The sequence below is a fragment of the Scyliorhinus torazame genome, chromosome 3 (assembly GCF_047496885.1).
Source record: "Scyliorhinus torazame isolate Kashiwa2021f chromosome 3, sScyTor2.1, whole genome shotgun sequence".
Classification (NCBI taxonomy): Eukaryota; Metazoa; Chordata; class Chondrichthyes; order Carcharhiniformes; family Scyliorhinidae; genus Scyliorhinus; species Scyliorhinus torazame.
In genome coordinates this window covers 339,554,175-339,577,270 of record NC_092709.1, presented here as the reverse complement: position 1 = coordinate 339,577,270, position 23,096 = coordinate 339,554,175, and the positions used below count along the sequence as shown (strand labels likewise).

Sequence of the window (23,096 nt, the reverse complement as noted above, 5' to 3'; positions counted from 1 at the left end):
AAAATGGGACTTTGTCTCTACATGGGCTGTGCGATGATCGATCCTACCGATGCTGTCATGGACAGATGCATCTGTAGGAGGCAGGTTAGTGAGGATGAAGTTTAGCATGTTTTTCTCTCTTGGTTCCCTCACCACCTGTTACAAAGCCAGTCTACCAGTTATGCCCTTTAGGATACGGCCAGCTCGGTCAGTAGTGGCGCTACCGAGCCACTCTTGGTGATGGACATTAAAGTCCCCCACCCAGAGTATATTCTGTGCCCTTGCCAACCTCAGTCCGTCGAACAAGTGGTGTTCAACATGGAGGAGCACTGATTCATCACCTGAGGGTGGAAGGTACGTATTAATTGACCAAAAGCCACGAGACTTCATGGAGTCTGGAGTTGATGTCGAGGATTCCTAGGGCGACTCCCCCCTGACTGTCTCCCACATGTGTCGCAACATCTTCTGGGTCAGTCCTGCTGGTAGAACAGGACATACCCAGGAATGGTCATAGTGGTGTCGGGGCGTTAACTGTAAGATATGATTCATTGTGTCAGGATATTGCTTGACTAGTCTGTGAGACAGATCTCCCAGTTTTGGAATAAACCCCCTAATGTTAGTAAGGAGGACTTTGCAGGGTCGATTGAGTTGGGTTTGCCGTTGCCATTGCCAGTGCCTCGGTCGATGCCGGGTGGTCTATCCAGTTTCTTTCCTAGATGGTGCCCCACTCTTGGAAATGCTCCCAATGTCCACTTCGCCAGGTCTTCATGGCCAACCCAGTCTTTTTTTTCCATCTGGTGGTGTCCATTCTACTGTCATATCCGGGAGGTAAAATAGATGCCTGGCTAGCCTCAGTCACCTCTCCATCACCATGTCACACAAGTGCCTCTGACTGGCCCTCTGTAGCACCTCTGCACGGCTGATACGGTCTCTCCATGTGATACCCATAATCTTTTTTACTGGTGATAAAGAAAAATCCCTAGTCGCCACACTCGGGCGCCTGTTCGGGCACACTGAGGGAGAATTCAAAATGTCCAATTCACCTAACAGCACGTCTTTCAGGACTTGTGGGAGGAAACCGGAAACCCGGAGGAAACCCACGCAGACACGGGGAGAAGGTGCAGACTCCGCACAGATAGTGAACCAAGCCGGGAATCGAACCTGGGACCCTGGCGCTGTGAAGCAATGGTGCTAACCACTATGCTACCGTGCTGTCCATGATCGTGTTGGATGCCCAGACGACGTGGAGCCGATTCTTGCGTGACGTATATCTCTACTTCACCCTCCCAAGAGATGTTATTTCCCAGAGAGAGGAAGTGGTCAACATCCTTGATGTTCTGTTGTCCGATGGTGATGGGAGGGCCTTGTTGCCGACCAGCCGTCGTCTTGGCTTCCTCACGGCCGATGCATAGACCAATCTTGACGCCACTACTCTCAAAACCGGTTGTCAGGTCTTGGGGACCGCGCGCGATTCTTTGGCCAGCACAGCAATGCTGTGTGCGAACTCCAGGTCCATCAACCGGTGGTGTTTCAGGGATACCATAGCCTGAACCCACCATTACCTTCCTCACCAATAACCAAGAGGAAAAGGAATGACACAGCCGTGCCGTAGTCCTGTGACGATATTGAGGGAGTTTGTGGTGACTGTGCGGCTTTGGAATCATAGTACAAGACTTTGAAGACGTGACTATACCGCATGGTCTAGAGTGGCCACTGAATGCTATCAAAGTCTTCTTGAAATCAAAGAGGTTAATCACAAGCAGCTCCTGACATCCTCGGCTCTGCTCTATGATGTTCCTGAGCGCAGAGACCTGCCTCACCAGAAATCTGACTGTTCTTCACAAAGTGGTTCAATCTATTATATGAATAGAACATAGAACAATGCAGCACAGACCGGGCCCTTCGGCCCTCGATGTTGTGCCGAGCTGTCAACATTCTGGGTGTCAACTTTCAAAATTATATTGCCTACAAATAACACCAAAATGATCAGATCATTATCACATTCCTCTTTTTGGGATATTTGTGCTGCGTTTCCTACAACAGTGACGACACTTCAGAAGTGCTTCTTTGGCCGAAAGCACTTTGCGATGTCCTGAGTTTGCATTTCCCTGATTGAACTACAGTTCTTACACCATCTTGATCAAGGTCGAGTGAGGGATGTCAGGCCACGAAGAACAAGTTGCCGCTGATGACCTAAAGCACCTCACAGCTGATCTGTTTTCAATCTACCTCATTTGGTAGTGGTACCACACATGATGGATGGCACCTTCAGTGAAGATGTAGCTTCGTCACCACAAGGACTAAACAGAGGTCACTCCTACCAATACTATGAACAGCTGTATCAGGTGAATGAGTGAAGGAGAGGACAAGTAGGTTTTTTTCCCCTTGTGCTGGGTCTCTGGACATCTGACGCAGGTCCAGTCTGGTAGATATATTTTTCAGGACTTGACAAGCCCTAGTGCTACTGAGCCACTCTTGGTGATGGACATTGAAGTTCTACCCAAGGTAAATTGCTTGTCCTTGCTACACTGATTCTTCCAAATAGAGAATTACTGATTTGTCAACTCAATAAAGGTAGTGGGCCAGAGACATTTCCTGGCCCATGTTTGAGTCAGTATTGAGGGCCCTCAGGACCACCCCCTCCCAACAGTATGTGGTATACAGTACAACCACCACTGCTGCGTCTGGGACCAGGCGTACCCAGGGATAGTAATGGAGGTGTCTTGAACTTTGGCTGCAAGGTATGATTTGTTGAGTATAACTATTGTCAGGCTGATGCCTCACTAGTCTTGAGACAGCTCTCCCAATTTTAGTAACAGTTCCCAGATGACGGTGAGGTAGACTTTGCAGAGTTGACTGTGTACCAAGTGCAATTCTGGTCACTACATTATAGGAAGGATGTGTTTGCACTGGAGTTGTTTCACGAGGATGTTGCCTGAGATGGAAAATTTAAGTTATGAAGAGAGGTTGGATAAGCTTCGGTTGTTTTTGCTGGAGCAGAGAAGACTGAGGGGTGACCTGATCGCAGTGTTCAAGATTATGAGGGGTATGGACAGAGTGGATAGGATCGTGAGCAGTTGCTCCCTTAGTTGAAGGGACAGTCACGGGGATGGGGACAACGACACAAGTTGAAGCTGAGGGAAAGGAAGTTTGGGGTTGATGTGAGGAAAAACTTTTACCCAGAGAGTGGGGATGGTCTGGACCGCACTGCTTGGAAGAGTGGTAGAGGCAGTTGCCTGACATCCTTTAAAAAGTACCTGGATGAGCACTTGGCAAGTCTTAACATTCAAGGTTATGGGTCAAGTGCTGGCAAATGAGATGCAGGTAGGTAGGCCATGTGTTTTTCATGTCTTGGTGCAGGTTCAGTGGGCCTCTTCTGCACTGTATTTTCTGGTGATTCTGTGACTGAGCTGTGTATACCGTTACCAGTGCTTAGATTGTTGCTGGCTAGCCCTTCAGATTTTATTCAACTTTTCTACAGCAGCTTGATTCAACTGAGCGGCTTGCTGGAGCATTTCAGAGAGCAGTCAAGCACATGTAAGGTACCACAGGACAAGGACTTTCTTCCTGAAAAGGACATAATGGATGAGACACCCAGATAGGAGATTGCATAAAAATAAATGAACACGTTATAAGTAAACAAGTCTGTTCTTTATTCATAGAACCACATACAGGAATGAAACTAGTTCTCCTATTTACAAAGATATCTTGCGTTCAGACATGAAGCAATGCAGGAAGGGTAAACCATTTACAACAGTGACACCTGGCACTACCAGGGAGCATTTTCCTGGTTCCGTTGCTGCTGTTGGCTCTCCAGTCACAAACAGTACTGCAATATTTATTTCAGCATTAACATAAACAAATAAACGAAGGTTGAATGCCTCCATTTCACTGGTGCTCGAGGCTACACTGACAGAACCATAGATAACTAGAGCAGAGAGTGGGTTTATTTGGCCCACTGGATCGGAGCTGGCTCCAGTTAGTCCCAATTCCGGACTCTTTCCCCAGATATTACATTTGTTTTGCTCCTTCCATTAATTTAATGGCAAATCACTGCCACAGGTGGGATGTGGCTTTGAGGAGGTAATGAATACTGCATTAACAGAGACACAAAATGACACTATTGGGATAATGCCAGCATTATATACCATGGGTTGTTCTATTCTGCAACTGAAGACATCTCCATAACTTTTGGAACAGGAGTCCGGAGGAAGGTTCCACCTTAACTGTTAACAATTAATTTTCATTCTGATGATGGGTACATATGCAAACTGTAGAATTGTCTGTTCTCTCCAGCATACATGTCCTTATATTAGAGTGAGGCAGCTGGAGAAGGGAAATCCTTCGCACCTCTGGATTTAGTTTGGCAATTCTGGGCTGGGCAGCTCTGTGGTCTATCAGGCCAGGCTATGATGTTATTTTGCTTCAATGGCCAAATCGTGACTGCCAGCACTTGATTTCTAAGCTCAAGCATAACGAGTGGTGACTTGGGTGAGATATCTAGATGCAAAGGGTGCCTGCAAAAACAAAACCCCTGCAGTGGGCCAATACCGTCAAGGTGGGCGGGGAAGAAAAATGTGTCACCGAGTGACTACAGCAGAAAAGACAGCAAAGAAAAAATATTAAACCATTCCCACGTCATATACAATCTTGAGCTTCTTGTCCATAACAATGCTCTAGCGATGCCCAACTATTGGCATTCTCTGCTGGGAGTGTGCAGTTATTGACTGGGATATGGCTGAGCGTTCACTTTTCACTTGGAGATCTTCCAGCCAACACCAAAATGAAATGAAATGAAAATCGCTTATTGTCACAAGTAGGCTTCAAATGAAGTTACTGTGAAAAGTCCCTAGTTGTCACATTCCGGCGCCTGTTCGGGGAGGCTGGTATGGGAATTGAACCATGCTGCTGGCCTGCCTTGGTCTGCTTTAAAAGCCAGCGATTTAGCCCAGTGTGCTAAACCAGCCCCTGCAGGAGTCTTTCATCCCATTACCTGAGAGCGAGAGCAGTAATCTACTACACCAACTGAATTCTTGTTTAGTTATGTTACTGTACAGATCATAAAGGGTGCAGTTGCAAGATATGCTATCAATACAAAGGGAAATTACATTAACACTGGTGCCTACAGAATATAGGTGTTTGAAGAGGAAACTTATCAAAGGATTGGGGAAAGTACAGGAAAATGAGATTGGAGTAGATTATTCCAATGTGAAGATGGTAGGCAGATGTATCAGGGAAGCGGATTCCCTTCCCCCGCAGTTTCCATGGTTCAACAACACTATCCTCTGCCTAACTGAAAGAATTAACTTAACATTTATTAAAGTGCCTTTCACTACATCCCAAATTGCTTTACAATCAACCAAGGATTCCTGAAGTTTGATTATTTTAGTGTTGCTAACAAATAAAGAAGCTAAATTTAACACGGCAACGTCCCAGCAAACAGCAATAAGATAAATGCCCAGATATCCTGCTTCAGTGACGTTGGTTGAGGAATAGATATTGGCCAGGGTTCTCTTGCCCTTCTTTAAACAGTGCCATGGGATCTCATATTTCCACCTGAGGGGATAGCAACATAACATTATGGGATGCTCTCTGATATTGCTCCAGTTGCTCCAGTGCTATCACCTACAATCTGCTCAAGCACAACGATGGGTATATAAAATTTGCATTGCAAAAACATCCCAGCGGCAACAGATGAATGAAAAAAGAAAAACGGTAAGTTTGAAATAAAAAAAACACATGAAAATGTTAGAAATATACAGCAAGTCAGTCAGAATCGGAGTAAATGGAAAAGACAGAGATAGACTGTGGTCGCCCTTTGTGGCCTGAAACCGAATTGCCTTGATTCTCTTTTATGCTATGCTGTTGGCATTCAAACATAATGATCTTTCCTGGACACATTCCATAGTGTGTAATGTTCTTCCATATCAAAACCTTCTGAGGTGCTGCCTGGTAATTTGATCGTAGCCTTCTCTTTTTAAGAAGAAATGCTAATTCAAAGTAATTATTCTCAATAAAATAAGGGGATTTACCATGCAAAAGCACAGTAATCATACAAGCTTAACTAGTCTTTGTACCAGCATTAAGATACCACACAGACCGTCTCCCCAAGGCTACTTTGAAAAAAGAAAATACTTAAAGCTGAATCAAAACACTGCTTCACTTGGCACTGAGCTTGTCAGGTGAAGGCCATGATGGTCCAGGGTTCAATCCAATGGTCATTGCCTCGTCATCTGATATCAGCTACATAACAGGAGCACTTCAATCGTTTCCCGCGAAGGTACAGATTCCTGCTCTTGAGCCATCTGACAACCCCTGCCCAAAAAAGTGCCCTAGTCCAAAGCTCAGGTTAGGAGAAATTTGAGTTGCAGTATGATGTCCCCTACAGTTGAACAGTCTGCCAATGATACCATCTAGATGCAAATAAAGAATGTCCATTTGGAACAAGCACTGGAGGGTTACCAGTCTCTGGGTACAGTATCGTCTTACCATGAATTCGCATTTTCAGGGACAAGGGGATGAAAAGGAAAGAAAGTGGGATGAAAACTGGCAGAATGTAAAGGGAAAGAAATCTAAAAGTGGTGCAAGCCTAGGGCAGCACAGTGGCGCAGTGGGTTAGCACTGCTGCCTCACGGCGCCGAGGGCCCAAGTTCGATCCCGGCTCTGGGTCACTGTCAGTGTGGAGTTTGCACATTCTCCCCGTGTTTGCGTGGGTTTCGCCCCCACAACACAAAGATGTGCAGGGTAGGTGGATTGGCCACGCTAAATTGCCCCTTAATTGGAAAAAATGAATTGGGTACTCTAAATTTTTAAAAATAAATAAATAAAGTGGTGCAAGTCAAAACATGGAGACAAACATTCCAGGCAATAGGCCTTTGACTGAATAAGAATACCACTTTCGGTTCCGGTGCAGAAAGTATCAGAAGCAATGTTGATCCAGTCCTCGATCAACAGGCACCCGCTTACACTGTGCTGCAAGACATGGGGTGAAGGCAGGCTTGCATTTATATAGCACCATTCACGACCTCTATCGAGGCAATGTTCAGAGAGGAATTTTGCATTGCAAAATTTTTTGGGGGGATGGGAACCGTCTTCCCATCCAGTTACTGCTGTCAGCAGACTTTCTGGAGTTGGTGTTTTCGCTCAACAAAATATGTTTAACAGAAGATCCTACAACAAACTGCTTTGGGAATAGAAAGCTCCAATAATTCTGAGGTGATAAACAAACCATTTTATAATCTCATCCGCATCTTTTCAAGTCAACAGCAGGAACTTGGACCAATTATCCCCCGTCCCTTGATTGCACAGTACAGGCCATTGGTTGCAACACAGCAAAGATCGCCCAAGCCAACAGACCAGGGTCACAAACCTGGGACTGATCTCTCTACAGCACTCCAGGTGGTGTGTGTAAATTGGGGCGACAGTTATAATTACGACGAGGAGAAAATCTTACGGGCTTGTGGAGTTTGGAATACTTGAATTAAGAAAAAAGTTACTTTGTTTTGTTTTTGGGTTCCATGGATTTTATTGGCTGCTGCACTACATAACCAATGAAATTAAAAAGAAAACTCCAAATATTATACATCTGCAATGACAGTGCTGAAAATACACAGCAGGCATGTCAGCATTCACGGGAGAAGACAAGAAAGGTTAATATTTAAATTGTTGATTCATCTCCAAATGTTTAAAATGGTAAACTACCATATTATACATACTACACACCTGCTGCACATTTCCAGTGTTTTCAGATTTCAAGTCGTTATGAATGGACTCGCTCCATGCAATCCTTTAAAAGGATTGTGCAGACCCGCTATCTACAAGCCTCACATGATGCGGTCGTCAGGCTTCTTAAAAGTGAAAAAACATTTGAGACGGTCAACTCAAAACAAAATGTGTTCAGAAGACCTGGCAAGAAAACAAACAACTTTTAGGAAACAGAAACTCCACCGACTGCTCCAAGTGATCCATTAGAATAACCCGTTGCAGCTTTCATGTGCCCTTCATTTGGTTTGCTTCAATGCCTGTCCCCAGGCCCACAGCTGGCCAATCATCTGCAAGCAAAGAGAATGATGTTAAAGGAGAAATACAGCCCACATCTCCTTCCACATCCACAGGTGTAAAATATAGCACATGGCGGCAAATGCAGAATGTTTCTACACTGAACTGATGTCGCTAAGAGTGGAGTTCAGAGGTGGCTGTATTAACATGTCCAATCACTGCACAGCAATCAACAGAGCCAACTGACTGCTCAGCTATGGAGCCTACAGTGGTGGAGTACAGGATGTAAGTTGATCTTAAACTGCACCGTGGACACCCATCTGTAGTTCTGCTCAGTGAGTTACAGAAAAAAAGCCAGAAGGCTGACTTCTCATTACCAGGGCACTTGAGGCAGGAGAATAGACTGGAGAAATGTAGTGTACCCGTGCTGAGATGACAGAGAGGTGCCTGTGTATTAGCTACTGATTATTGTTTCAAATATACTGGGACAAGAGGACAAGGTGCATCACAGTTCTTGCCTTAGAGGGGGTGCAATGAATGTTCGCTGGATTGGTTCCTGGAAATAAGAAACCTCCTCGGAAGAGAGATCGAGTAGAATGGGTCTATGTTCTCCAGAGCTTAGAGCAGTGTTCTTCAAACTCGGGGTCGCGACCCACGGTTGGGTCGCGGGCGGGTGTCAGGTGGGTGTTGGGAGGGTCGCGGAGTCGTCCTTCGCGGCGCTCCCGATCGCGCAAATGCCCGCGCAGCAGCCAGCTTTTAACAACGCCGGCTGCAAGCGGCCTTTAAAATGGCTGAGAACAGGTAAAATCAAATTCAGCCGAATTGCGCATACGCGCACGATGATCTGGCGCGCGGGCGCTATTTTTTTTAAACGGTCGCAGATATTTATTTCACAAGTTTGGGTTTTTTGAATTCATTTTATTCATTTATTTTATTCATTTAATTTTTTTTTCATTTATTTTATTCACTTTATTTTTTTTTCACAAGTTCGGGGGGGGGGGTTTATTTAATAAAATTTTATGGAAAAAAATGCAGAACTTTGGACAGGTGGAGACTCCATACTTTCTCACATCGGAAGGCTTCACCTTCATCCAACAGGTTCCATTAGAGGAGCGTGTACTAGGGCCAAAGGGAGCCAAAACGATTTCTTCCATTTTTATCAGCAGCAAGCAAGGTAAGAGAAAATGGTGGGTCGCGCAGGTCGGGGGCCGCGCAGGGCGGCCGGCGGGGGCCGCGCAGGGCGGCCGGCGGGGGCCGCGCAGGGCGGCCGGCGGGGGCCGCGCAGGGCGGCCGGCGGGGGCCGCGCAGGGCGGCCGGCGGGGGCCGCGCAGGGCGGCCGGCGGGGGCCGCGCAGGGCGGCCGGCGGGGGCCGCGCAGGGCGGCCGGCGGGGGCCGCGCAGGGCGGCCGGCGGGGGCCGCGCAGGGCGGCCGGCGGGAGCCGCGCAGGGCGGCCGGCGGGGGCCGCGCAGGGCGGCCGGCGGGGGCCGCGCAGGTCGGCCGGCGGGGGTCGCGCAGGTCGGCCGGCGGGGGTCGCGCAGGTCGGCCGGCGAGGGTCGCGCAGGTCGGCCGGCAAGGGTGGCGAAGGTCGGCTGGCAAGGGTGGCGAAGGTCGGCCGGCAAGGGTGGCGAAGGTCGGCCGGCAAGGGTGGCGAAGGTCAGCCGGCAAGGGTGGCGAAGGTCGGCCGGCGTGGGTCGTGAAGGTCGCCGGGTTGGGTCCCGAAGGTTGGCAAAAATGGGTCCCCGGAAAAAATGTTTGAAGAACACTGGCTTAGAGGAATGAGGTAATTTGATTGAAGCACATACAACTCTTCGAGAGCATGTTAGGACAGATGGCCCCTTCCACTGGGGCCTATCAGTGATGGAACTGGAGAGAACTCTCTGGGTCAGTACCTGTCAGTGATGGGACAGGGGGGACTCCCTGGGTCAGTACCGGTCAGTGATGGGACAGGGGGGACTCTCTGGGACAGTACTTGTCAGTGATGGGTCAGAGGGAACTCTCTGGGTCAGTGTCTATCAGTGATGGGACAGAGGGAACTCTCTGGATCAGTACCTGTCAGTGATGGGACAGAGAGAACTCTCTGGGACAGTACTTGTCAGTGATGGGACAGAGAGAACTCTCTGGGTCAGTGTCTATCAGTGATGGGACAGAGGGAACTCTCTGGGTCAGTGTCTGTCAGTGATGGGACAGGGGGGACTCTCTGGGTCAGTACCTGTCAGTGATGGGACAGGGGGGACTCTCTGGGTCAGTACCTGTCAGTGATGGGTCAGAGGGCACTCTTTGGGTCAGTACCTGTCTGTGATGGGACAGAGGGAACTCTCTGGGTCAGTACCTGTCAGTGATGGGACAGGGGGGACTCTCTGGGTCAGTACCTGTCAGTGATGGGACAGAGGGAACTCTCTGGGTCAGTACCTGTCAGTGATGGGACAGGAGGAACGCTCTGGGTCAGTGCCTGTCAGTGATGAGTAAGGAGGGGTCCTGTTGGTGATACCTAGTGCTAAGATGGGTTACTTACCTACACAAAGTCTTTTCGATGATGAGTCTGTCTCCCCAATTCACCACAAGGAACTGATTGCTACTGGAATTAAAGAATACCAGCAGCAATCTGGAACCTTGCTCATGTCCATTTCCCGCATTAGACAGTGAGCATTATTGGGCTATTTGTCCGAATGAGAGGAGGCATCACAATCAAAATCTTGTTCTATCCTCTTGTCCACACATTAATTATCAGCCATGAATGAATGGCAGAGCAGACTCAATGGGCTGAATTACCTAATGCTGTTCCTATGTCTTACATACAAGGAGTGTGAGCATCGGTCAATTTTCCCCTTCCCAAGCCTGCTTCCGGCCACTGTGCACCCGTACCATGACTAGCTAATTAATACACAAAAGTCCATGGCACTAAATCTTAAGAGTCATAGAGGTCTGCAGCATGGAAATAGGCCCTTCGGCCCAACTTGTCCATGCTGCCCAGTTTTTACCACTAAGCTTGTCCCAATTGCCTGTATTTGGCTCATATCCCTCTTACCCATCTTATTCATACAACTATCTAAATGCTTTTTAAAATACAATTGTACCCGCCTCTACTACGGTCTCTGGCAGCTCGTTCCAGACACTCACCACCCTGTGTGTGAAACAACTCTCACGCTGGACTCTTTTGGATCTCTCCCCTTAAACCCATGTCCCTTACGTTTGGGAGAAGATGTTGACTTTATCTATGCCCCTCATTATTTTATAGACTCTGTAAGGTCACCCCTTGGACTCTGACGCTCCAGGGAAAAAAGTCTACCAGTCTCTCCTTATAACTCAAACCATCAAGTCCTGGTAACATCCTAGTAAATCTTTTCTGCACTCTTTCTAATTTAATATCCTTTCTGTAATAGGGTGACCAAACTGCACACAGTGTTCCAAGTGTGACCGTAGTAATGTACAATTTCAACAAGGGCTGGGATTCTCCCCTACCTGGCGGGGCGGGGGTCCCGGCGGGATGGAGTGGTGGGAACCACTCCGGCGTCGGGCCGCCCAAAAGGGGCCAAGTCCTCACCTTGAGGGGCTAGGCCCGCGGCGGAGTGGTTGGCGCACCGCTGGCCGGCGTGAAAGGCCTTTGGCACCACGCCAGCCGGGGCCGAAGGGACTCCGCCGGCAGGCGGAAGTCCGCGCATGCGCGGGAGCGTCTGTGGCTGCTGACGTCATCCCCGCGCATGCGCAGGGTCACTTCCGCATTGACCATCGCGTGGGCTATGGCCGAGGAGGAAGGAAAAGAGTGCCCCCATGGCACAGGCCCGCCCCCGGTGGGCCCCGATCGCGAGACAGGTCACCGTGGGGGCACCCCCCGGGCCAGATCGCCCCGTGCCCCCCCCCCCAGGACCCTGGAGCCCGCGCCACCAGTCCCGCCGGTAAGGGAGGTGGTTTGATTCACACCGGAGGGACTGGCATGACAGCAGCGGGACTTCGGCCCATCGTGGGCCAGAGAATCGCCGGGGGCGGGGGGGGCCCGCTGACTGGCGCGGCGCGATTCCCACCCCCGCCGAGTTTTCGGTGCTGGAGAATTTGGCGGCCGGCGGGGGCGGGATTCACGCCGCCCCCCCCACCCCCCGCCGATTCTCCGACCCAGCAGGGGGTCGGAGAATCCCGCCCAAGATCTCCCAACTCCTGTTCTAACCAATGAAACCAAGTATGTCAAATGCCTTCTTCACCACCCTGTCCACCTGTGACTCCATTTTAAAGGAGCTATGAACCTGTACTCCTAGATCTCTTTGTTCTGTAACTCTCCCCAACTCCCTACCATTAACTGAGTAGGTTCCTTCCTGATTCAATCTACCAAAATGCATCACCTCCCATTTATCCAAATTAAACTCCACCTGCCATTCATCGGTCCACTGGCCCAATTGGTCAAGATTCTGTTGCAACCCTAGATAACCTTCTTCACTGTTCACGATACCACCAATCTTTGTGTAATCTGCAAACTCACTAACCATGCCTCCTAAATTCTCATCCAAATCATTAATACAAATAACAGTGGACCCGGCACTGATCCCTGAGGCACACCGCTGATCACAGGCCTCCAGTTTGAAAAACAACCTTCTACAACCACCCTTTGTCTTCTGTTGACAAGCCAACTTTGTATCCAATTGGCTACCTCATGCTGGATTCCATGAGATTTAACCTCATGCAACAACCTGCAATGCGGTACCTTATCAAAGGCTTTGCTAAAGTCCATGTAGACAATGTCAACAGCACTGCCCTCATCTACCTTCTTGGTTACTCCTTCAAAAAACTCAATTAAATTGGTGAGACATGATTTTCCACTCACAAAGCCATGCTGTCTGTCCCTAATTAGTCCTTGCCTCTCTAAATGCCTGATGACCCTGTCTCAGAATACCTTCTAACAACTTACCCAGCACAGATATTAGGCTCACCAGTTTGTAGTTCCCAGGCTTTTCCCAGCGGCCCTTCTTGAACAAAGGCACAACATTTGCTACCCTCCAATCTTCAGGCACGTCACCTGTGGTTGTCGACGATTCAAACATCTCTGCGAGGTGACCCACAATTTCCTCCCATCCTTGGATACATTTCATTAGGTCCCGGGGATTTATCTACCTTGATGTGCTTTAAGACTTCCAGCACTTCCTTCTCTGTAATGTGTACACTCCTCAAGACATCACTATTTAATTCCCCAAGTTCCCTAACACCCATGCCTTTCTCAACAGTAAATACCAATGAGAAATATTCATTTAGGATCTCACTCATCTCCTGTGGATCCACACACAGATGACCTTGTAGATCCTCAACAGGCCCTACTCTCTCCCCAGGTACTCTTTTGCTCTTTATGTATTTGTAGAAACTCTTTGGATTCTCCTTTGCCTCATCTGCCAAAGCAGTCTCATGTCCTCTTTTTGCCCTCCTGATTTCTCTCTTAACTCTACTCCAACAACCTTTATACTCTTCAAGGATCCCCTTGATCCCAGCTGCCTATGCATGCAATATGCCTACTTCTTCCTTTTGACCAGGGCCTCAATATCCCGAGTCATCCAGGGTTCCTTACTTCTACCAGTCGTGCCCTTTACTCTAAAAGGAATGTGCTTACCCTGAACCTTGGTTAACACACTTTTGAAAGCCTCCCACTCACCAGTCATCCCTTTTCCTGCCAACAGACTCTCCCCAATCAACTTTTGAAAGTTCCCGTCTAATACCATCAAAATTGGCCTTGCCCTAATTTAGAATTGTAACTTTTGGGCCAGACCTATCATTCTCCATAGCTATCTTAAAACTAATGGAATTATGGTCGCTGGTCCCAAAGTGATCCCTCACCATCACTTCTGCCACCTGCCCTTTCTTATTTCCCAAGAGGAGGTCAAGGTTTGCCCCCTCTCTAGTCAGGCCATCCATAAACTGAATGAGAATTCATCCTGAATACACTGAACAAATTTCTCTCCATCCAAGCCCCTCAATGCTATGGCTGTCCTAATCAATGTTGGGAAAGTTAAAGTCCCCAACTACTGCCACCCTATTTTTCTTGCAGCTATCTGTAACCTCCTTACATATTTGCTCCTCAATTTCCCGCTGACTATTTGGGGGCCTGTAGTACAATCCTATTTAAGTGATCTCTCCCTTCTTATTTTCAGTACGAAGTCTTACAACACCAGGTTAAAGTCCAACAGGTTTGTTTCGACGTCACTAGCTTTCGGAGCGCTGACCTCTTCATTCACCTGAGGAAGGAGCAGCGCTCCGAAAGCTAGTGACATCGAAACAAACCTGTTGGACTTTAACCTGGTGTTGTAAGGCTTCGTACTGTGCTCACCCCAGTCCAACGCCGGCATCTCCACATCATTCTTATTTTCAGTTCTACCCATATAGACTCAAGTGGGCAAACCCTTGGATATATTCCCTTAGTACTGCCATGATATTCTCCTTGCTCAAATTTTCATCTGAATGCTTCAGGTACTTACTTTTAGGTCTTCAAATCGTAATGAGCTTTTTATAAAGTTTTGAAACTTCTGTTTCGTCTTCGGTAGGTGCTGCCCCTGGGAAGCAAGAATACACCATCTTATTGTGGCAAGGATGTCTTCACATTTTACTGAATGGCATAAGATTTGTATTAAAACATAATCTGCCAATATATAGTCAATAAAAGTAAAGGCGAAAGTCCCATAATAAATGTGCACCAAGGAGCGTGTAGGTGGTGTGGTGGTGGTGGGGGCTGCACAGGCAGGATTGCATCAAAGTGAAAGTGAGGAAGAAAGAGCAGAAGGGGTTGGCGGAGGGATCCTGCTGTCCCACATGAGTGTTATGGTAAATAAAAACAGAAAATGTTGGAAATACTCAACAGGTCTGCCATCATCTGTGGAGGGAGAAACAGCAATATTTTGTATCCTTCCACCATCTTCAGTCCAAAGATATGCAGGTTAGGTGGACTGGCAATGATCAATGGGTTCCAGAGATAGGGTGGGGGAGGGTGGGGGAGTGGGCTTAGGTAGAGTGCTCTTTCGGAGGGTCTGTACAGACTCGATGAGCCGAACGACCCCCTTCTACACTGCAGGGATTCTATGGATATGGTTTCGGTTTTTATTTCAGATTTCCAGCACCAATTGTATTTGCCTTTGTATTAAGATTACTGATTTCCACAAAACAAATAAATAATACATCTGAATAAAACACTGGTTACCTTTTCAACCATGTTCTTCAGTTTGGTTTTTATTTCATCTACAGTGGGTGCAACCTTGGCAGGTTTCAGTAGCTTTGACTTGTCATCTTGCTTTCCATTTTTATCTGAGGTCTGCCAAAGGAAGAGATAAACAACACTGGTTTACTTCACATTGTAATAAAGGTAAAGTAGCCAATGTCCAGACCATAGGCTGCTTTCCCCTTTGAGGGGGGAGAGCTGACTGGTGGTGATTTACCCTGAGGATCACCACAACTCAGGCGAGGGGGCAAGGTTGAGATGCTTAGGCCTTCATGAATAACCTTAATGTCTAGCAGATAAGCAACTGTACATCACTGTATTCCTCTGAAGCATTGGTCTGTTAGCTATCTGGTTCTCCAAGTGCATTTGCCAGAATGCGCCAAATTTGCAACCTACCACAATAAAACAACAAATCACATCTTAATCCCCACAACAGCAGCAACTGACTACTTGTCCTCAGAATATGCCTATTTAAAACTCCTCCCCACTTTGTGTGACCCTCATAAAGACGGCCTTAGTTGTTGTAGCGCACAAAGACTCCGAGAGACGAATAGAGTGAAGTCAATGAGGATTTATTCAGCGTGACTGTTTCCCCCGCAGTTCGGTAGTAGACTGCCTCCGGGGAGGACTCCAGGTACTTATACTAGGTCAACGTCCAACCAGGACCCGGGATCTGTCAGCCAATGACATCATGGCTGCACAGTCCCACATGACCCCTAATGCATACTACCACAGTTGTCAAACAGCTTTCCTCAAAACAGTCTCAGGATCCTGAAGCACAGGAGGCCACACGCGCCGTCGTGAATGATGACAAGAAATAAACTCTGGAACAGGCCACTTGGTTCGAGATGGTCCCAGGGATGAGGGACTTCAATTGTATGGATAGATTGGAGAAGCTGAGTTATTCTTCTTCGAAAAAGTTGAAGGGATGGATGCTTGATAGTTGCGCTCAAAATCATGGAGCATCTGAAGGAGTGGAGAGAGAAATTGTTCCCATCGGCAGAAAGGTTGAGAACCAGAGGACATTAGTTCATTTACCATCCGCCTTAAATCAAGGACAATATAAGAAAAAGCTTTTTAAATGTAGTGAATGGTTAGGATGTGGAATGCACAGACTGAGTGTACGATCAAGGTGGTTTTTCATGAGAATTAGATAATTATCTGAAGAGAGAAAAAGTGCAACAGGGCAAGGGCAGAGGGTGTGACTGGAAGAGTTGCTCTCGGAAGAGCTGGCACAGACAAAACAGGTCAAATAGTCTCCTTCTGTGCTGTAACCACGCTACGATTCTATGAATTGGCCCTTCCAGCCTGGTTTCCCCCCCATTCAACAAGGTCACAATTGATCTTCCACATCAACACCTTACTGCACCATCCCTTAATTTGCTTCATACCTAAAAATCTAAATCTCTGTCCTGAATATACTCAACAACTTACCATCAGCTCTCTTGAGATAGAGAATTTCAAAAATTCACAATCCTCTGAAAGAAGAAATTCCTCATCTCAGTCCTAAACAGTCAGCCTCTCATTCTGAGACTATGATCCCATGTTCTTGCCTTCCCAGCCACTATCTCAGCATTATCCTGTCAAGCCCTTCGATGTTTCAATGAGATCGCCTCTCATTCTTCTAAACTCCAGGGAATATTGGCCTCGTTTACTCAATCATTCTTCATATGGTAATCACCTCAGATTACAGTGCAGGAGGCCATTTGGCCCATCAGGTCTGCCCCTGGAAAGAGCACCCCATTTAAGCCCACACCTCCACCCTATCCCCGTAACCCATCCTAACCTTTTTGGACACAGGCCAATCCACCTAACCTGCATATCTTTGGATTGTTGGAGGAAAACGCAGCACCCGGAGGAAACCCACGCAGACAATGGGAAGAATGTCCAGATTCCGCAGTGACCCAAGCCGGGAATTGAACCTGGGACCTTGGAGCTGTGAAGCAACAGTGTTAACCACTGTGCTACCGTACCACCCACCTCAACCAAGGAACTTATTGTGAATCTCCATGGCACTTTATTTAGTCCTCAAAGTCATTAATATAGATTGTAAATAGCTGAGGCTCAAAGATTGATCCTTGGTGCATCAGTTCGAGCTTTTCACCCTAAAATTATTCCATTTATCCTTAGTCTTTGTTTTTCGTCCATACAGCTTCAAATTCCTGTGTACACATCACCAACAATCTGTCCTGATCCACCCTCGTCAACGCTACGACCAAGAAAGCACAACAGCACCTATGCTTCCTCAGGAAACTAAGGAAATTCCACATTGACTATTACCAATTTTTACAGATGCACCAAAGAAAGCATCCATTCTGGCTGTATCACAGCCTGGTATGGCAACTGCTCGACCCAAGACCATAAGAAACTAGAGAGAGTAGTGAACACAGACCAGCCCAGTCCATAACGCGAACTCACCTCCCATCCATTGACTCCATCTACACCTCCCGCTACCTTGGGAAAGAGGGCAACATAATCAAAGACCCCTCCCACCCAGTTATTCTCTCTTCCAACCTCTTCCATCGGGCAGAAGATACAAAAGTCTGAGAACACACACTAACAGGTTCAAAAACAGCTTCTTCCCGCTGTTACCAGACTCCTGAATGACTCTCTTATGGACTGAGCACATCTCCTCTACTGTTGTAGCACTACACTGTATGCTTCACCCGGTGTCGGTGTCTATGTATTTACATTGTGCATCTATTGTATGTCATATGTTTTTTTTTTCATGCGTAGAACAATCTGCCTGGACTATAAGAACAATATTTTTCACTGTACATCAGTACACATGACAATAAATCTAAATCTTAACCAATCCTCAATCATTACCACAATCTCATGAGTAATAATATTGTTAATAAATAACCTTTTGTGTGGCATCTTACAGAGTACTTCCTGAAATCTTATTATACAGCCACTGGTTTCTCCTTATCCATCTCGCTAGTTATATCCTCAAACAAAAACTAACAGCTTTGTCAAACATCATTTCCCTTTCAGAACCCTTTCAAGTTTCAAATGAAAGGTCACAGACCCGAAACATTAACTTCATTTCTTTCTCCAACCACTGCCAAATCTGTTGAGTATTTTTCAGGATCATCTGTTCTTGTTCATTTGCACAAACCTACATTGACTCTGTTCAATCATATTATCTTCTCAGTGCCCTAACAACATGTCCCACTGTGTCTTTGCTCGCATGTCAGGCTAACTGGCTCCTTTTTTCTCTAATCGTCCTCACTGAAATGGCTTACTGCCTTCTAAGCCAAGAGAACTGTTCCAGATTGTAACAAACTCTGGAAGATCAAAACCAAAGCATCCATCACCTCTTTTTAAACCCTAGGATGCAGGTCACTCAGCCCATGGGATGTCACCACTTAGTCCCATTACTTTTTCCAGTACTATTTCACTTAAACGGATTCCTTTTAAGCACCATATTCTCACTAGACACCTGATTGCCCATTACTTCCGGAATGTTTTTCCTGTCTTCTGTGAAGACAGATCTCTTCCTCGCCAAATCCAGAGACTGTGTTGGGGCAGCACGGTAGCATTGTGGATAACACAATTGCTTCACAGCTCCAGGGTCCCAGGTTCGATTCCGGCTTGGGTCACTGTCTGTGCGGAGTCTGCACATCCTCCCCGTGTGTGCGTGGGTTTCCTCCGGGTGCTCCGGTTTCCTCCCACAGTCCAAAGATGTGCAGGTTAGGTGGATTGGCCATGATAAATTGCCCTTAGTGTCCAAAATTGCCCTTGGTGTTGGGTGGGGTTACTGGGTTATGGGGATAGGGTGGAGATGTTGACCTTGGGTAGGGTGCTCTTTCCAAGAGCCGGTGCAGACTTGATGGGCCGAATGGCCTCCTTCTGCACTGTAAATTCTCTCTCTGACCCCTCGAAAGACTCCTAAAATAATAGACCATTTGACGTATGCCAACTTTTTGAAAGATGTGCCCAATCAGCCATCCTCTGCTGCCCTCTCTCTCAGCCCTTAAAAAGTTTTCTTTGCAAGTATACATTAAATTCCTTTTTGGAAATTATTATTGTTCCCACCACCATTGAAACAGCTTACGTTGATAGGGTTAAATGAGTGCGTGTGTGTGTACATTATGACAAAAGGTTTTGAGACATTCAGTGAAAAGTGCATCATTAAGTGTCTCTTTCTTTTAGTGTGAATTGCCCAGTTGGGCTGAATGGCCTTATTCTGTGTTTGCAGGGTGAGAGGAGTGTGAAGCCAGACATTGTTATGGAGGTGGAAACAGGACTTAGTGATGATGCAAATGAGGTTTGGAAGTTCATCTAGGGTAACAGTGGTAACATTGGCTTAATCTGTGTTATCAGGGAAAGGGATGGAGTTGGTAGCTAGGGAACCAAGTTAGGAGTTTACAAAGGACCATCAAATTTACAGCACTGATGCTGAAACCATCATCCGTGCCTTTGCTATCTCTAGACTCTAACATTCCAACACACTCCCACATTCTACCTCAGTAAGTTATGTAAAACTCTGCTGCCTGTGTCTTATCTCGCACCAAGTCCTGTTCCCCTATCACTCCTGATCTCGATGAACTACACTGGCTCCTAATCAAGCAACATCTGGATTTTTCCCCAAATCCTCCATGGCCTCCCCGTCTCTGTTGTCTCCTTCAACCCCACAATCCTCTTGAGATATCTGTGCTCTTCTAATTCCGCTCCCTTGTGAATTCTCACTGATAACCGCTCCATCATTGGCGGTTGTGCCTTTAGTTGTCTAGGCCTCAAGCTCTGGAATTCCCTCCCTACACCTCTCTGCTCTATTTTTCTTAAAATTTAGAGTACCCAATTATTTTTTTTTCCCACTTAAGGGACAATTTAGTGTGGTCAATCCACCTACCCTGCACATCTTTGGGTCGTGGGCAGGTCAGCACAGTGGCGCAGTGGGTTAGCCCTGCTGCCTCAAGGCGCCAAGGTCCCTAGTTCGATCCCGGCTCTGGGTCACTGTCCATGTGGAGTGTGCACATTATCCCAGTGTTTGCGTGGGTTTCGCCCCCAAAAACCCAAAGATGTGCAGGCTAGGTGGATTGGCCATGCTAAATTGCCCCTTAATTGGAAAAAGTGAATTGGGTACACTAAACATATTTTAAAAAAAAAATCTTTGGGTCGTGGGGAAGAAACCCACGCAGACATGGGTAGAATGTGCAAACTCCACACGGACAGTGACCCAGGGCCGGGATTCGAACCCAGGTCCTCAGCGCCGCAGTCCCAGTGCTAACCACTGCGCCACATGCCACCCTTGCTTACCTCCTTTTAGACACTCTCTTATTGACTAAGATTTCGGTCACCACATCTACTATCACTTCACATGGTTTTGTGTCACAATTTGTGTTATTGTGCTCGTGATGCACCTGGGATGTTTCATTATGTTAAGAGCACTATATAAAGAAATGTTGTAAACAACCACAGTTCCACAACAAGGATCAAGGTATTCAAGATATCCTACTCATGCTTGGCAAGTTCCAGAAGCACGTAGATTGGAGTCTGCAGTAGAAGTGGTCTTTCTATAGCATCAATTACTCTCTATTTTATCAATTCTACTGCAATCATTCCTCCTTCACCCCACGCACTCCAAAGTTCCAAAGACAATAAAAGTACATACGTCTTCCTCTCCAGTAACCCACATTTGAAATTTTAAAAAAATACAAATTCCTTCTCCCACTCTAACTTGGGTCTTTTTTTTTAAGTATCTCTTAAGACTTACCTCCTCCCTTCCTAGTACAATCTACACCAAACCTCAACCGTAGTATCAAAAAACTGACATACTCTTCGCTGTTCTTTTCAACCTTGATGGTGCCTTGCACCACTGCTCTGTAACCCTTCATCTAAGTTTCTTCATAATAATTTACTGAAAGAAACACATTACGTTTTGGAGCTTAGAAGCAAACTTGCAATTCATTGTGGCCCGTGTTATACCTGACCCAACAAAAATTCTTGTCACTGGATTCAAGGACACAAAAGGCATTCCATTCCCTAATATGGTCATCACTCACCTGAACAGGTAAATTAATGATGCTTTCCCTTTTAAACAAAATACTAGAGTAATGGAGAGCCTTGAGAATTAACAAAAAAAAAAATTCCAGTTGTAAATGAATGCATCACATCAATGTCTTCTTACATCAGTCAGATCAAAGGCAATGTTATTATAGGATACAGAAACCACATTCAAATCCCTTGGAAGCTGGCTTACGGCCAGAACGGTAGATTTTTGATTCTTCAAAGAACTGTGACATGGACCGCTACATGACCAACAGAAAGAGTTTTTTGGGGGGGGATTTCCACGGGGTTTCAAGCTCTTTGCGATGTTTCCTGCCAGAGTCCCTACGGGATTCCACCGCACGGCAGGTGATCAGCGAAAGGCCAAGGCTTTACGGTTAAAAATCTGCATGTCCGTATCCCAGGATGGCAGCTGTTATTCGAATGCGAGCGATTAATGTGTGGGGCAGGGGGGGGAAAGAGTTGTTGGGGGTGATTGTCAGTGGTGATTTCTCCCGCCAGCACCGGTCATATTCTAACAGGACCAATGCATTGAATTAAAAAACTTCAAAGTTCCAAACCAATTGTTTGTTTAGATCTGGGACCTACTTTTACTGTTCTAAAGGCTGGAATTTACACGATGTACCAACATTGAGGGTTAGGCCAAGTTCTTAAGGCCATGGGAAGCTCTTCCTGAAAATGGGTTTCAAAAGGTGTGGACAGAGATTACGTTCTTTACAAGGTTGAATGGAAATTGTGAAACAAAGTTTGTCTTTGGGTTCTGGTTATTTTAACCAAACGTTCAACCCGATTCCTGCTCCTCCCACTTACGCCTAACCTCCTCCATCGGGGCAATTTCTCTCTTCTACAGCTCCCAACCTTGTCCTCTCCTATTTTCTCCTCAGATATAAGTTTGACCTGCAGCACCGGGGGTTGGTGACATTGGAAACAAGGGTATCTCTTTCCTCATAAAGTCCCTAACCCTGCAGATACCTGAACCCATTCCCCTTAGCAACTGATATGCCCCCTCAAACTCCTCCAGGTCTGAAAATTTCCCTTCAACAAATAAATCCCTGAAATAATCTATTCCCACCTGCCGCCACCCAAGGAACTTTGCAGCTAACCCCACCGGATCAAACCTATGATTATCGCAGATCATAGAATTTACAGTGCAGAAGGAGGCCATTCGGCCCATCGAGTCTGCACCGACCCTTGGAAAGAGCACCCTACCCAAGCACGCCCTATCCCTGTAACCCAGTAACCCCAGCCAACCTTTTTGGACACTACCGGCAATTTATTATGGCCAATCCATCTAACCTGCACATCTTTGGACTGTGGGAGGAAACCGGAGCACCCAGAGGAAATCCACGCAGACACAGGGAGGACGTGCAGACTCCACACAGACAGTGACCCAAGCTGAAAATTGAACCTGGGAGCCTGGAGCTGTGAAGCAACTTTCCTAACCCCTGTGCTACTGCGCAGCCCACTGCTACCATGCTGCCCACATGGATATACCTTCCATTCTGAAATGCTGCCGGCACTGGTTCCACATGCTCAACTTCGATACCACTACCAGGCTCGTGGAGTACCTGGCCAGCAAGAACAGCAGGGGTGGCAACAATAGTGCCCTCAAACTGTTCCCTTTACACAAGACCGCCTTCACCCACACCCACAACGACCGCTCCTCCACCACTCATTTTCTAACCACTGCAATGTTGCTGCCCAATAATAGTTTTGCAAGATGGGACCCGTGACCTTTCGCACCTGCATTGACCCCATGCAATCCATTAGGTGGTAGTGGCATAGTGTACTTGTGGTATTATCCGGTATTGCAGTGCCCGAGAGGCTGAAGACCATTGGTTAAACCTAGGCGTTTACCATTGGCTGTTTGGTATGTAGCTCCGCCCTGACAGGCAGGGTATAGGAACCGGTGCCCTCCCAGCAG

At 47.0% G+C, this 23,096-nt stretch overlaps 1 protein-coding gene across 1 annotated transcript in view; it reads right to left on the bottom strand.

Moving 5' to 3' along the window:
- Positions 1-3,608: 3,608 nt before the first annotated feature.
- The window catches only part of npm1b (nucleophosmin 1b), a 146,106-nt gene continuing 126,618 nt past the window's right edge, over positions 3,609-23,096 (bottom strand). The window contains exons 8-10 of the mRNA XM_072497707.1: positions 15,140-15,250; positions 14,424-14,498; positions 3,609-8,030 (exon numbers count right to left, since the gene is read on the bottom strand). Coding sequence (XP_072353808.1) covers positions 7,980-8,030; positions 14,424-14,498; positions 15,140-15,250 — 237 coding nt within the window. The 3' untranslated portion in view covers positions 3,609-7,979. The remainder of the gene's footprint in view (positions 8,031-14,423; positions 14,499-15,139; positions 15,251-23,096) is intronic.